Source organism: Pseudopipra pipra, chromosome 3 (genome assembly GCF_036250125.1).
Source record: "Pseudopipra pipra isolate bDixPip1 chromosome 3, bDixPip1.hap1, whole genome shotgun sequence".
NCBI lineage: Eukaryota > Metazoa > Chordata > Aves > Passeriformes > Pipridae > Pseudopipra > Pseudopipra pipra.
The window spans coordinates 54,558,863-54,574,009 of NC_087551.1; the positions used below are offsets into that span (position 1 = coordinate 54,558,863).

A 15,147-nucleotide genomic window follows, 5' to 3' on the forward strand; every position below is an offset into this window, starting at 1 on the left:
AAGGAAATGTTATAGTCTATCTAAACTGGTTTTGTGAAGCTTTTTTTTTTGAAGTGCCTGAGAACTGAGCTTGCATAGTCTCAGCTCTTAAGATGTGCTAATACTAAATATTTAAATTGTTACTGTTCAGAGATTTAGGTTACTTGATAAAAATCACTTTATCCTCTGTCTGTTGCTTATCTTTTGTTTCACTGGTGTGTGGTATCAGCATTTTACAAGTTACTCCTGATTTACTCAGGGTTCTAAGAAAGCAGAATAGGTAAGTTGTGAAAGTACGGTAGTAAAAACAAAATTAAGAAAAAAATTAACCACTCTTCCTTATTTGTCATCAGTGCAAAAATTGAGACAAACGTTTTAATTTCCTTTAGGGATTGCCCCTGCTAAGGAATTCTGTGAGAGGAATTGTCCTTTCTTTCACTTCAAAATGTAAGCAATATGTGGGATATTTATTTGTTTTCCATGCTTCTCACTGAGCTCCTTGCCTCTTGAGATTTATAAAGAGAAGTCTCTTCTGTTCTAGCATCCATTGCAAGCGGTTCAGTTTATACTTTTTATGCCCAGAGGTCTTAGGGTTTTTTAACTGCTGAAGTTTATTAGGAGCATAAGATTGCAAATTATTAGAAAATCTCTCAAATTACCATGTTGCTGTTTATCTGTAGTTCAAGAAGTAAAAGGATATTTGAGGGTTACAGGCTGTTTTCCTCATTTGGGAAACTAACCTTTCTCCTCATTGGGAAATATATACTAAATGCAGACTTACTCATTCAGAAAGTATGCTGGTTTTACATTAAAGTAGCCAGTGACAAGTTTGATCTGTGTTCTGGCTTAATATCTAGATGTTCATTGTATGCCTGTTGGAAGTCACTTGTTGCAGAAATACGCAAATATAACATCAGTATCACACCCTTTATTGATTTAATTAGGTAATTCTCACTTCACTAAAATATGTTTAATTCCTCTGGAAATCAACATCTGATATTGTGTCTACATCAAATTATGTTATCTTGCATAAAAATTTTCAGTTCTGTCTGAAATTAGACTGAGAATCTGGAAGCATAAACCGTCTATTTTTGTACATCAAGAAAAGGTAGTACATTTTAGCTTATGGCCAGACAAATTGGTTTTTTTGTTCTTATTTTAGAAGTGTAAAGTTTACATGTGCCCGTATATTTCTTTATTTATTCTGGAACTGATGTGACATTCGTACCATAGAATAAGAATCAAACATGTTGCTTGAAAATTTAGTGAGTGTTCTTCTTTCTTCTGGGCTGGTGTGTGGAGAGGCTGTGCATTTGTGTCCCTTCACTTTTTAATCTCTGTCTTTTTAAAGCATTTTACCCTTAGCTTTGTACTGAGCAAAATCAACTGTGGGAAGCATTGGTGTAGGCAATAGCAATGTGAACATTTTATAAAGATTGGATAACTAAATTTTCTGCCTTTCTTTTTGTTTCTCAGCTGTTTTGTTTCTCTTCTGTTTTGTTGCTCAGCTCCAGAAGAAAAGGATGCAATTAAAGGACAATATGAAAAACTCACAGATGCTTATGGCTGCTTAGGAGAGCTTCAGCTTAAATGTGGTAAGTGGCCATCTGTATGAATGAGATTATAAAATGCCCAGACTATGATAAATGACAAGTGGCTAAAGTTGCCCAATTCCTTAAATTGTGAAAGCTAATTGCACCTTGTCATGTACAGTCTGGAAAAGATTGTTTCTTTTTCTGTTCTGTGCCTAAAGCGTATCACTTAATGATAGTCTAAGAGTTTGGTATTTTTTCTTAATTTGTTTTGTCTAACATTCTTAGCTGCCTGAAGATAATTGCCATTCTTTTTTCCCTACCACGTCTTCCAAGGCAAGCTATGATTTCTTACTTTTTTCTCTTCTTTAGGGATCATGTTTAGACACTGATTATCGGGTCATCTGAGACTACAGTACTACAGATTGCCAGTTCTTGCTATAATGCCCAGTTGCCTTTAATTGGGTGATTCACATGGATAAAGATTTGCAGAAGCATGTCTTTAACTTCCATTAGTATAGTGAGGAATATTTATTGTCATTGCTGTAAATCTCTGTACAGTTTGGGAATCTTGATTTAGCAAAGGACTTGCTATTACACTGCCTGCAGGAATGTTAATGGAAATAACATGTTTGAAGAACAGAACTGCAGTGATGGATTTGAAGGTAATAGTACCTTACACGGTACTTAAAAATCACTGATGAATTAGATGCATGAATAAAAGAAGCACCATATGCGTCGTTCCCAAGGTCTTCTTTAATTTTCACTTGGAGGAATGACAAGACTTTTCCATATAACCTGATGCTTGGTCAAGGAATTTACCAAAGGCAGTGGTGGTGTGAGCACTGGTGTATTTAGGCCAATAATGGCAAGCCTGCTTGCCATTTTGCAGCCTGAGAAGTATGACTTGAGATTGATCTGAAGAGGCAGGCAGCTGCAATCTGAAGGATTTGTGTGTCATAATTTAAATTGTGTAGGCCCATCTAGTCTTTTAACGTGGATTTGTACTTTTGGTTTGTTTTGTTTCTTGTGGAGTTAGTTAGGCGTTTCTCTGGAGATTTATATCAATTTGTTAATGTAATTATAAATAGAAGGCTTGTGGTTAGTTTTTCTTGGCACTTGGATCTGCTTTTCTTCAAAGAACTGTAATGAAACTTGTAGTAATAAAGGAATGTACCTATTGAATTCAAACTCTTCAAGCTACAGATAAGGGTAGTTTCTTGTACATGATGGGAACTAAGTATATCCAGGTATATTAAAAGGTGAATGATTTCAAATATGGTGTGAAATATTCTCACCTTAACTTTTTCTCATGTCTTATTTCTTCTTGAACAACATCTGCTTAACTTCAGTGCCCTTTAAGTTTTTTTTCTCTGAGCACTGTCACTGCACCTCTGTCTTACTCTAAATTACAAGTTCTGGTACAGGACTTCCTTTGGAAGATATTGTTAAAATTTTATCAGTAATCTGATAAAAAGTTAACTACTAGAGGCAAACTTCTAATTATGATAGTGTGAAAAGTTGGAGGGTCATGCTACAATCGTAAGCAAAGGTAAGCAAATGTTTTCTGCTGCTGAACATGTTAAAAAAAGCGAAGTTGATTGCTTGTCTGCTATCTCACCATTCAAGAGGTAGCCCAGGTTTTTGTCACAGTCTTATTTAGGTCTCCATCTTACAGTAAGTGAGTTCCATCCCTTTAGCTATTGCTTACATAAGAGAGCAATAACTATCTATAACACTGTTGATGCCTTTGAGAAAGCACGCAGGATCACTCTCGAGGAGAAAAGACAACGCAGAAAGAATCGTGCCTTGCAGAACATACCACCTAAGGAGTCTTTCTGCTGTGCCTTTTGCAACCGGATGTTCCTATCTCATATTGGCCTTTTTAGCCACCAGCGCACTTGTAACAAACGTGGGTAGAGCCCTCCCCAAATCTTCTTTCGCGAAGCCCAGCCATGAGGATGACATAAGAGAGTAACACTACAAAGGAATTGTACTGGGTTTGTGAGGCAAGGTTTTGATAGTGGGAGGGGCTACAGGGGTGGCTTCTGTGAGGAGCTGCTGGAAGCTTCCCCCATGTCCCCGGAATCCAATGCCAGCAGGCTCCAAATACTGGTGAAAGCCAAGCACATCAGCAATGGTGGTGGCTTCTCTGGGCTAACTTGTTTAAGAGGGAGAAAAAAACCTGCACAACTGGAGCTGAAAAAGAGCAGAGTGAGAGTTATGTGAGAGAAACAACTCTGCAGACACCAAGCTCAGTGAGGAAGGAGGAGGAGGAGGTGTGTCAGGTGCTGGAGCAGAGATTCCCCTGCAGCCTGTGGTGCTGCCCATGGTGAGGCAGGCTGTCCCCCTGCAGCTCATGGAGGTCCACGGTAGAACAGAGATCCAGCTGTAGCCTATGGAGGACCCCACAAGGGAGCGGGAGGATGCCCAAAGGTGGCTGTGACCCTGAGGGAAGCCCATGCTGGAGCAGGCTCCTGGCAGGATCTGTGGCCCTGTGGAGAGAGGAGCCCACACTGGAGCAGGTTTGCTGGCAGGACTTTTTGCCCTGTGGGGGTCTCAGCCTGGAGTAGTCTGTTCCTGAAGGACTGCATCCTATGGAAGGGACCTACACTGGAGCAGTTACTGATAAACTGCAGCCCGTGGAAAGGACTCATATTGGAGAAGTTTGTGAGGGACTGTCTCCCATAGAGGGACCCCGTGCTGGAGCATGGTAAGAGTGTGAGGAGTCCTCCCTCTGAGGAGAAAGAAGCAACAAAGACAATGTGTGATGAACTGACTGCAGCCCGTATTCCCCATCCCCCTGTGCTGCTGTGGGGAAGGAGGGAGAGAAAATGGGGAGTACAGTTAAACCTGGGAGGAAGGGAGGGGTGGACGACGGTGTTTTTAGGATTTGGTTTTATTTCTCATTATTCTACTCTGATTTGATTAGTGATATATTAAACTAATTTCCCCAAGTCGAGTCTGTTCTGCCCATAACTGTTGAGTGATCTCTCCCTGTCCTTATCTCGACCCACAAGCCTTTTGTTACTTTTTCTCTCCCCTGCCCAGCTGAGGAGGGGAGTGACAGAGCAGCTTTGGTGGGCACCTGGTGTCCAGCCAGGGTCAACCCACCATGGGAATGCAATGTAACTTTTCTTCTTAATATAGTGTATTATAGCTGCTGCAAACAAGGCATAATTGGCCAGCTCTTCAATGAGCATCAGTGATCATACAGACTTTGTTCGGGAGTATCAGTATTTTTTTCTTACTACTGGAAACTTGCAGACCGTAAGTACTAAATTAACTGAAAATATTTGTGAAAATGCATTCCACTGGGATATTAAGAGTATCTTTGTAGAGCGGAAGGGGAGACTCTTTGCCAAGAAATGAAAGATGTGTCTGAAAACTTTAATTAATCTGTAAATATCTCTGCTTAGGAATCCAAATAAATCACTTTGTATGCCTGCCAAAGTAGACCGTGCTTTTCACAAGAAAGTAGATGAAATATGTGAAACTGACTCACAAAGTTAATGTTTCCCACCAGTAATAACATTCACTTCTATGTACTTATGTCTGTTAACATGACTCACTAAGTTCTTCTGCTTTCTTTTGTGAGATGGATGGCAGTAGGATGAATTGTACAGTGTTTCTGAGCTGTATCTTAGCCAAGTTTTTGCTGCCAAAGAGGATCTAGCAGTGACAAGTACATCTTAAGCAAAGTGTTAAAAGAGCTGGCTTTGCAGTATTGGGTTTAGGCTGTAATGTCAGGAAGAGATGCATATATAAGGTGGTATTTTAACACCATCACCACATAGGTTGTTTAGTTTAATACAGCTACTGTATTTGGGGAGGCATTCTGAATTCATTCGTGTATATACTCTCGCTCTTGCATAGATACAATGTGTAGTTGAGAGGAATAAATTTCAAAGGCGAAAAGGACAACTAAGTACCTGTCTTCTATTGCTTTTTCACATTTCCTAAAAATGTAATTGTATTTAGAAGAGGGAGAAGGAGTATCTTTGAGACTAAAATGGTAGTTTGGAAAAATCTTGGGTTTTTTCGTAATTCTGCGATAGATGTCCTCAGAAATTTTTAGCTCGGTGGTTAAAATCTACTGCTCTGCTGTGTTCTGTTGCTATTTTTGAAGACAGACAAGAGCCAAAAATACCTTGCAAATTGTTTTTCGGTGGACCGTAAAGTGAAGTGGAGGTATATATGGAGTGGAGATGGAACAGGCTGAGGGAACATAAGGTGGTGGCATGACTGTGATGGAATAGAGAAAGAGCAAAAATTGGAGCAAATTCATTTCTAAAAGGAAAATGCAGTCTTGAGTGAAATATTTACAGTTAAGAAGGACAAAATAAGAATTGAATATTGCCTCTTTCACCACAGCTCATAATAGGCAACACGGAAGTCATCCCATAAGCTACAGGGGAAACAATTGCTTTGAGTCATGTGAAGAGGTTAAATACAGAAAGTGCAGCTTATTACTGTGTGGTCTGACGTTCCAGAAGTCCGTTTCCTGTTCAACTTGGATAAAGGCAATTGGTTTCACAAGACCTTTTGAAAAAATGGATGGAAATTACTGTCTTGTTTCTGTGCCTAATATTCTTCATCCTCTGCCTCTCTTGTGCAACCTAATAAAAGGGTATTTGGCACATATCGCTGTGAGCAAAACATTTCTCAATTTCTTTGAAAGTGTTCTTTACAGGTGGTTATTGTGATTTATAACTATAATGGGGTAAAATAATGATCTTGGTCACAATACATGAACATTTCTACCCATTTATCTGAGGTGAAAGTTTGACCAATAAGCTTTGAAAGAATTTTTTTTTCTTTAGTACTGTAGGTGGGTCTTACTTTTTTGTGGATGTGTTGAAAGAATGACCAATAAGGAACACTTCATTTCTTGCTCTAAAATTATTTCAGAGATTTCTTTAGAATGTTCCAGATTGCATCACAAGGACGTGAGGGATATTTCTACTATTGTGATCTTCAGTTGCAATTCTTACATTCCTAAAGCACTTTTACCTATGTGTACCATTTAGAAAGATTAATATGAATTAGGATGGTACATAAAACTGTTTGTATAAATTAAAGGAAAAAAAAATGTTTTCCAAGATGGGGGACAGTAAGTAGTCTGCAGCTGATGTGGTGGTTGGTACAAAATGAAATGTAAGAGCCAGCTCTGGAGCCTTGATCACTTGACAGGAAAAAAATTTCCTTTTTTCTTTTTTTATTGTGTTTTATTTGCCTTAGTGCTGGTCCCATTCATGATGCACCTTGAAGCTCTCAGGTCAATGTAACATGTTTTCTGCTACTGTGTTGCACATGAAATCAAGAGGAAATTAGCATAAATTTTCCACCCAGTGTATTCCATTAATTACTTTTTTTTTTTATAAGAACTGTTGGACTCCTGTTTCAAGATATGAGTTTGACCTGTCCCATGCTCCAGATATGCAGGGAGCTCCTGAGAGCCGGGAGCCTCTGTAGACTGGCTGCAGTGGTAGTACGGGCAGGGCCACCAACTTTAGAGAATTCATTTAGCGTTAATACTCCCTTTGATCTCAAGGATGCATTGCCAGCGTTTAAAACTCAACTTTCAGTCTTATTTGAGCTTGCACTTAAGGGATGACTGCTCATTTCATAACTTTAGCAATTTTCTTTCAACGTTGCTCTTCATGTTCTGAACAGAAGAACTATAAATATCTGGAATACTGTTTAGCTCCTTTTAAAAATTGTAACCCCATAGTATGCTTCTTGATGATGCTGCCAGGTGGGTTGGACTAGCTGATGTTTTTTTCTTGTGATTGGTGTTAGTCTGGTACTTCAAATGCTACTTGTATAAAACAATTTTACTGGAAACTTAAAAGGAGAAGTATTTTTAATTTCATTATAGAATTGGAAATGGTAGTGAACTGCAGTTTCAAAAAGTTAAGACTGCAGGGATTAAAGGAATAGTCTTGTTTTAAGGGGAAATACCTTCTGGGTTTAAGGAATATCTGGATGTTTCAGTTTGATCTATTTCATTAAAGTTGTGATATTGTAACAGTTTTGCAGCAAAACCAATTTAAAAAATCTTCTCTTCCTTGTATGATGGCCTCGCAAATCCACTTACCATAGGAAGTTCCATGTTGTGTTCACAGCAGGACTGTTTGTTTGTTTGTTTGTGGGGTGCAAACAAGGAGTGCAACTTTGTGCATTCTTTTATGAAATTTACTTGGATAATAAAAATTAATATTTTAGGAACTAAAAGAAATTTTCAGTAAGTTCTTGTCAGCTAAAAATGTTATTTTCCATGCAATGACTGAACAGTTGCCAAATAATGTAGTATTTGAATTTTTTAGGATAGAGAAAGTTGATTTTAATTATGCTTTTTATAAAAATTACTTGTTCCAGGAGCAGCATACATTCTGATTGAAGCAATTTAAGTAATTTCTACTCTTAAATTTAAGTGCATTTAGTTTGTGGTTGTTACAGCAGTTTTCATGTGCATATCTATTTTCAAGAGGAAAGATTATGGATTGTTGACACTTACATAACAGAAAAGAAACCACAATGACTTTTTGAAGTTTAAATTGAGAAATAAATGGATTTTTTCTTTTTTTTTCTTTTTTTTTTCTTTAGTAATTTCATAATAATCAGACTTTCAGAGATGGGCAAATAAGCAGAAACATTTTTCCTATGACTGGGAATGTTATGTTTCTGCCTTATTACAGAATCAGAATCACAGGATATGCTGAGTTGGAAGGGATCTGAAGACCACCTCAGCTCACAGAGCAGCCTCGGAGGACAAAATGGCAAAGCAAGCTAGCTTTATCATACCTTAAATCTATTTGTTTCTTTTCATCCTTTTTCTCCAGTTTTCTGGGCTGTAAGTGTCAACTGCCTTGCCAGCCTGTCTCTGTCCAAAGGTATCATGAGAAGTGCGTGACAGCTGCTCCATAATTTGGAGTACTGTAAAGAGACTTATTGTGTGTATATATAGAATTGTAGAATGGCTTGGGTTGGAAGGGACCTTTAAAGACCATCTACTTCCACCCCCCCACCATGGTCAGGGACACCTTCCACTAGGCCAGGTTACTCAAAGCCCCATCCAACCTGGCCTTGAACACTTCCAGTGATGGAGCATCCACAACTTCTCTGGACAACCTGTTCCAGTGTTTTGCCACTCTCATTGTAAAAGACGTTTTCCTTGCATCCAATCTAGACCTGCCCTCTTTCAGTTTTAAAGTGTTGCCCCTTGCCCTTGTAAAAAGTCTCTCTCCATCTTTCTTTATAGGCCCCCCTTTATATATTGAAAAGTTGCAATAAGGTCTTCTCAGAGCCTTTCTCTCCGGGCTGAACAACCCCAACTCTTTCCTACGGGGTTACTGCACAGTGGCAGAAAAGTATTACAGCTTCAAAAAAACAATCTCCTGATGCTTCAGGAACAATTCAATATTTTCCTAGCTATGGTTGCTCTTTTTGAGCTTATTAGCTAGTGATCTGGGGGAGTAGAGATGTTGGACCTTCGAATGTGCAGATGTGTATTCCATTTGGGGGGTGAGTAGTTGAGTGGAGGAGGTAGTAAAAAGAGTCTAGAGTCTCTGCTGAGCAATAGCAAGTTTCTAGGTAAGGCAAAACTATACTGTTAATTGGCTTTTCTGTCATGCTTAAAGGATTGTCTTCTTAAAGGATTGCTTTGTTTAGATTCAGTTATTTTCTACCTGTTGGATGCTTCTCAAAGGACAGAACCACAGATAACAAGCTCACTGTTATTAAACTTTTGTTCTCTTTGGCTATTTTAATGTTGACTTTCTCATTTGATCTCTTCTGAACTGTCTAGGAAACTTTTAAGTTCATTGAAGGCATTGAAAGGACTTGTACTCTTTGTCTCAGCATCCCAGCCAGCCAGCTCTCCGAGTCTGTCACTACTGTTTTCCTTATCCCCGAGGCTAACTGATAGTAAGGCATATTAGTAGTGTTTCTTTACATTGCTCCCAAATTGTCATGGTTGAAGTTTACTTTGAGTTGATCGGTTTTGCACGGTTTCAACTAAGTCATGGAAGCTATTTGCTATCCCGAGAGACAGCTAACTCCTCCTAACCCTTTCTGGAGGCTGCAAGACGGTATTTAGTCAGTTATGAACTACATAATGATAGCTGATGTGTCTCCTATTCTTAATTCTTTTTAGTTATGCACAGTCATGTGCAAAGGAGGAATAAACTGTCAGGTTTTATGTATTTCTAGCACTCTGCTGCAGTGTCAAAAGCACAGAATATGAACTTCTTGAAAGCACTCAAGAAGGAGAACACAGCATGCTCTTGTTACAGAAAGAAATGTGATGAACGGAGCTTTTTAGTAAATACCACCTACACTGGCCTTTATGCAAAACTGGAGTCAGCAGAACAGAATGAATAAGATCTAATCTCCCACCTTGTCCTGCCATGCCAGTCCCACGTGCCTACGCAAATATTCTGCCCCTGCTGAAAACCACCCCTAACTCAAGTTTCTGTAGCCAGCCTGTGATCTCAAAGCAAGGACTCCTCTGTTGGTGTTTCAGAAAAAAAATAGTTGTGTGAATGTTGTTCTGTGTTTTGAGATGATGAGTCACCCTGGAGGGCTGAAAAGTGATCCTAAAAAATGTGTTCCCTTTTGCTGTCTGAAGCCATACTGTCCCAGATTGTCACTGTGCCGTTAGCTGATTAACTTGCTCTTGGGAGGTCAGATGTTGGTTCTGCTATGCTAAATTAATAAATCTTGGCTAATTTCCACCTTTTCTTACTAGCTAGGGTGAACAGGATGACATTGTTTCTATTACAGGCCAATTTAAGTGAATCAAACAATTTCTCCCTGGCAAAAGCAATGTTCTCAGAACACTTGTTTTACTGTTTCTTAATTATAATTTCAGAGACAATGAGCAGAGATTGTGTACAAGAGATCAGATTACAGTGGTGTTCTGAAGCTTCAAAATTTAGCTTTTTAGTTTTGGGGCCCTAAAGTTCAGCTGCTTCATGATTTCACATTTTGCTTCACAGCCATGGCAATTGTAATTCTTTTTATGATAATTGGTGTCGTCTAATCGTGTACATTTTTTTTGTGACATAAAAACTAAAATCTCAAGAATTGATAATACTGAATTTTTTTAAATGACTGAACACATCCAGCTTCAGCTGAAGCCAGTAAAGAATCTGAATGCTGTTTGTTCTCTACGATGGTGACATTTGATTTTTTTAGTAATGTCCCAACAGCAAGCTTCAAAAAATGCTTTTCATAAAGTCAGTGGGAAAAACACTCTAATGCAGCAAAGGATGTGGATGGATAAGTAGTGTGGAATATTGTGCAATTGCAGTCACCCGCAGTTAAGAGGAATTCAGAAATGTAAAGAGCACAGCATGCATGACTGTCTCTTGTATTTATCTTGTGAAGCAAAGACGCTGGCCTCTGCTGGAGCCTTGTCAGCATTGCATGTGACAGCACCGATGAGAAACTATGTTCACCTGTATGTAACCCTTTTGTAACTATCTGTCACCTTCTAGGGAACGCTCGTCTGCACTTTCTGGTTCTGGTGACAGGCTGTACGTCAGTGGGAAAAATCCTGGACACTGAAGTTTATAAAATTACTGGAACAGATTTCTGTCCTCTCCAGGAAGAAACTAAGGAAGATGAGCGTGTTACTGCCTTGAAGAAAATACTGAACTCTGGGATGTTCTATTTCTCATGGCCTAATGCAGGCTCAAACTTTGACCTGACTCTGCGGGCTCAGAAGCAGGGTGATAACGACTATGAATCTGGTAACTCGTTCTTCTGGTTAGTACTGCATGTTACACCAGAGTTTTGTGTGGTCCCCACCTGTATCTTACTGGTCAGACACTTTCAGAGGGAAATGAACGTGCATTTCAGGTGCACCTTCTTTCATTTCATTGACGTGTCATTTTAGAGGGCATGTGGCCTTAGTGAATTCATGGTAAACCTGGGTCAAACAATTAACTTCTGTTAATTAAAATACTCTGACAGTGAAAAGTAATTATAAAATGACAATTTACGCTTCAAAGAAGGAAACACAAGATTTATTGCTCACATTACAGAAACATGTCATTAATAGTTTCCCCTTCAGTTCTTTCTAATAATTTACTTTAAAGTTATCTAATAGAAACCTGCACTTGACCTTTTCATAAATCTGTTTCCATAAATCTACGTTGAAGTATCTTCTATTTCTGAATAGCTTATGTGTTTGAAGTCTGTAGCTTAATGTTTCAGTAATGTGCCCTAGTTTTTATATTGCAGACATTAATATTAATATGTTTACAGTTCAGTGCAAGTGTATGTTGCACGAAGGAAAGTCCTGTGATACACTGTTCTGTGCTTTTTACTTTCTTGTGCCTTTAAAGCACAGAAAAAGTATTTCTTATTGTGGTAAGTATTGGTTGAGGGGAAAGGAAAAAACACGGTGCTGGGTTTTGTCTTCCCTAGGTGGGTTTGCGATTGATGTAATTTGGTTGGTTTGCTTTACAAGCTTTGGCAGAATGCTTGAATTTCTATATCCTTTTTTTTTCTTTTTCTTTCATTTCTTTTTAAACAAAAAGTCACACGGGAGGCATAGCTGTAATGGAAATAAATGAGGGTTTGATGTAGGTGGAAAATAACTGGGAGGGTTAAATGTGGGTGTGTTGCTAGAATGTGCGATAAGTCATGTGGCCCAAAGTAGGTGAATATTAAATAAGTAAAAAAAGTTCATAATGGATGATAAATTAACATGAGAGAGCAGTTCAGTGAGGCTAAATAATCTTTCTAACTATGATGTGATTTTTACCTGGTAACATCTAGTGTTTTGAATTTAACTTCAAAGAGAGAAATATAGTATTTGCTTTCAACTATGATAATTTTGCATCCATCTCAAAAATCTCACCAAGCGTGACAAGTCAGACACATGGCAGAAATGAGCTGTGTTCCAATGATGAGTCTCCTAAGCTGGAAATATCCCTTAACAAAGAAACAACCTTTAAAGTAACTTTTTTCCCTGTGCTGTCTTTTGAAACTTTTCCTCTTGGAAGATAAGTATATTTGAACTTTCATTCTTTGCTGCTTCTGGCTAATCTAGATGTAGCCCTTGAAGAGGTTCCATTCTCCTATGTGTTTTAGAACAGAGATGAATGGTGACAACATCACATTTAGGGCAAAAAGATTTCCAAAGAAAATTTATCTTGAGGTGATTAGGTGATATGGGAAATTTGAGACCAAACAATAGATTCTTGAGAAAAGTAAACAATGAGAAAAATAGTAACACGATGAAAAGTGTCAGAGGACTTTAGTTATAAGCAACACAAACTGCTCGTTAAATGAACTGCAACAAAGAAAATTCTGCTGGAATTTGTCCGAGTGAGGACTTCCTTTGTAAATAGAACTAGGAGAAACGGGTGAAAGAAAGAGCAATAATTGTTTTAGAGCTGCTTTTTCAGAACGATTCTTCAGAGGTTTTACTAGGTGTAATAACTCTTGTACAGACCTGCTGTTGAGAAATAAATGATCATAAATGGGATTTTCTTGGCCCTCTTATGTGACTAAAGGCACATTTTGAAAAGTGAAATGAGGAAAAACATCATAATAGAAGAGACTAGTTGCTGTTAACCAGGCATGATAGGTTTCTTGGGTTGTTGATCTTAAAATAAATTGAAGGTTAGAACAGACGTTTCTATTAATTTTAGTAGCACTTTTTGCAGTATCTCTATTGACTTCCAATTTCTGCTTGGAAATTTTTGTCTGAAAATCCCAGTGGATTTTGAACTGGTTCTTCATCCTGTAGTGAGTGCTAAGATCCAGGCAGTAATGTTCGAAAAAATAATTAGCTTGACAGCACTGTAATTTTTCAAAAAAGTTACTAAATAGAAATGTATTTCTGGAACTGAAAGAGGTGGCATTTGCACCTGAATTTAAAATACAGGTACAAGATAGCAGCACCTTGGTGGTAGTTGTGGTGTTAAAATTTACCATGTTCAGTTCACAGGAGCAATTCACAAGGGTTTCTACCTGATATTTCTTGGTTTTGGATAAAGGAAAGGTACAACAAAAAAGGGGTCACAAAGCATTAATTGATTCAATTAGTAATTGTTGGGAGGTGGCACCCATGCTTGTCTGTTTATTTTATTCAGTAATGTGTCTGTATGTTGTTGAACCTTTCAGGAACCAGCTACTGCATGTGCCCTTCAAACACTACCAGGTGAACTGCTCTGACTGGTTGCTGAAAGTGATCTGTGGTGTGGTGGACATTCGCACTGTTTATGCCTCCCACAAGAAGGCAAAAGCCTGCCTCATCTCTCGCATCAGCTGTGAGCGAGCTGGTGTCCGGTTCCACGTTCGAGGAGTCAATGATGATGGACATGTGTCTAACTTTGTTGAGACAGAGCAGGTAAGTGGATGTATCCAATGGCTTCGAATTATTTAGTCCACTCGTATTTAATTGGGGCATAATTTCCAACAAGAATTAAAGGAGTTCAGCAAGTGTTTTTTCCAAGAATATTTAAAATATCACTGCATGGCAGATCTATTTGTTCTTGCCCATTAAACATTTCTTTGTGATCTGCTCTTCTTCTGTGTTTCTAATTCACACGATTTTCACATACTTTTGATTTTTTCCCTGAATGTGAAAGTCTGGCCATTTGATACTGTAGTGAAATATAGACATGAGGTTTTAAACTATTCAGTAAGCTGTCCAGCAAAGGTACTCTGTTTGCTGGAAAATCATCTTTGGCTAGTAAAGTTCACTGTCAAATCATCTTTTGCTATTAAAGAAAATGTAGAAAAAATAGCATCATCTCAGAGTCAGGCAAATTCCAGTTCAACTCGTTTTGGAGGAGATTGCTTTATATTCCTCTTTGATTTGTGGGGGATTCTCTCCAGTGAGAGGTGGTATGACAGTTTTATACATATATGGTAAAAGCTGATGCTGAGACAAAATATGTGTGTGAAATGCATTCAGCAGGCTCCCTTGATTGGCACTGCCAAACAAAATAACAGTCAGTTGGTTTTATTACACATGGTTTAGCTTGCTACCTTGAAAGTCAGTAAAACACATTGGACCCTGAAGAATCTGAAGCCTTCAGTGCAAGCTGAAATGAGTGCTTACTTATTCAATTACAATCACCTTTTTCTTTTTGAACAGAAGTAGTAATTACTAGCAGTCAGAACCATCATACTGAAATGGATGACTTTATAAACAGAATAGAAAAATGACTGGTAGTTTTCAACAAAGGATAAGGATTTACTCCTAAAATTTGGTTGTTTTCAACATCTTCTGGGCAGATCTACACAACTGCACATGTAGCATAGATTGTTTTATATGTGTATATATGTGTCTATATATCTAGGTGCATGTACAGTGAAAATAGATTGCTTATGTGATGCTCATAAGGGGAGCATGACACAGTGAGTATAGCGTAGAGATACTTAAGCTGTGTCATTGCTTGTTCCAGAAGAGTTAAAGTGTGTCATTGCAGGACTGTGCCTCATGGCTGAGGATGGCATCCACTGTCGGATGTGCCCATACTTCATCGCTACTAGTATTTCCTCATGGCAGTGCATGAATGTAGCAGCTCACAGCTGATGTGGTCCTTTTTGTTATCCCACTGCATGAGACAGGCAGCAATGTTTGGGTACTTTCCAAATTTCCTCTAAG

At 38.4% G+C, this 15,147-nt stretch overlaps 1 protein-coding gene across 2 annotated transcripts in view; it reads left to right on the forward strand.

The window, feature by feature from the left end:
- Positions 1-15,147, forward strand: part of SYNJ2 (synaptojanin 2) — a 68,786-nt gene that overhangs the window by 9,895 nt on the left and 43,744 nt on the right. The window contains exons 2-4 of one of the 2 annotated variants that reach the window (XM_064649250.1): positions 1,488-1,574; positions 11,015-11,285; positions 13,656-13,881. In XM_064649250.1, the coding sequence (XP_064505320.1) occupies positions 1,488-1,574; positions 11,015-11,285; positions 13,656-13,881 (584 nt within the window). Of the gene's footprint in view, positions 1-1,487; positions 1,575-11,014; positions 11,286-13,655; positions 13,882-15,147 lie in introns of those variants that run through there. The other variant, XM_064649251.1, reaches the window with a different exon arrangement.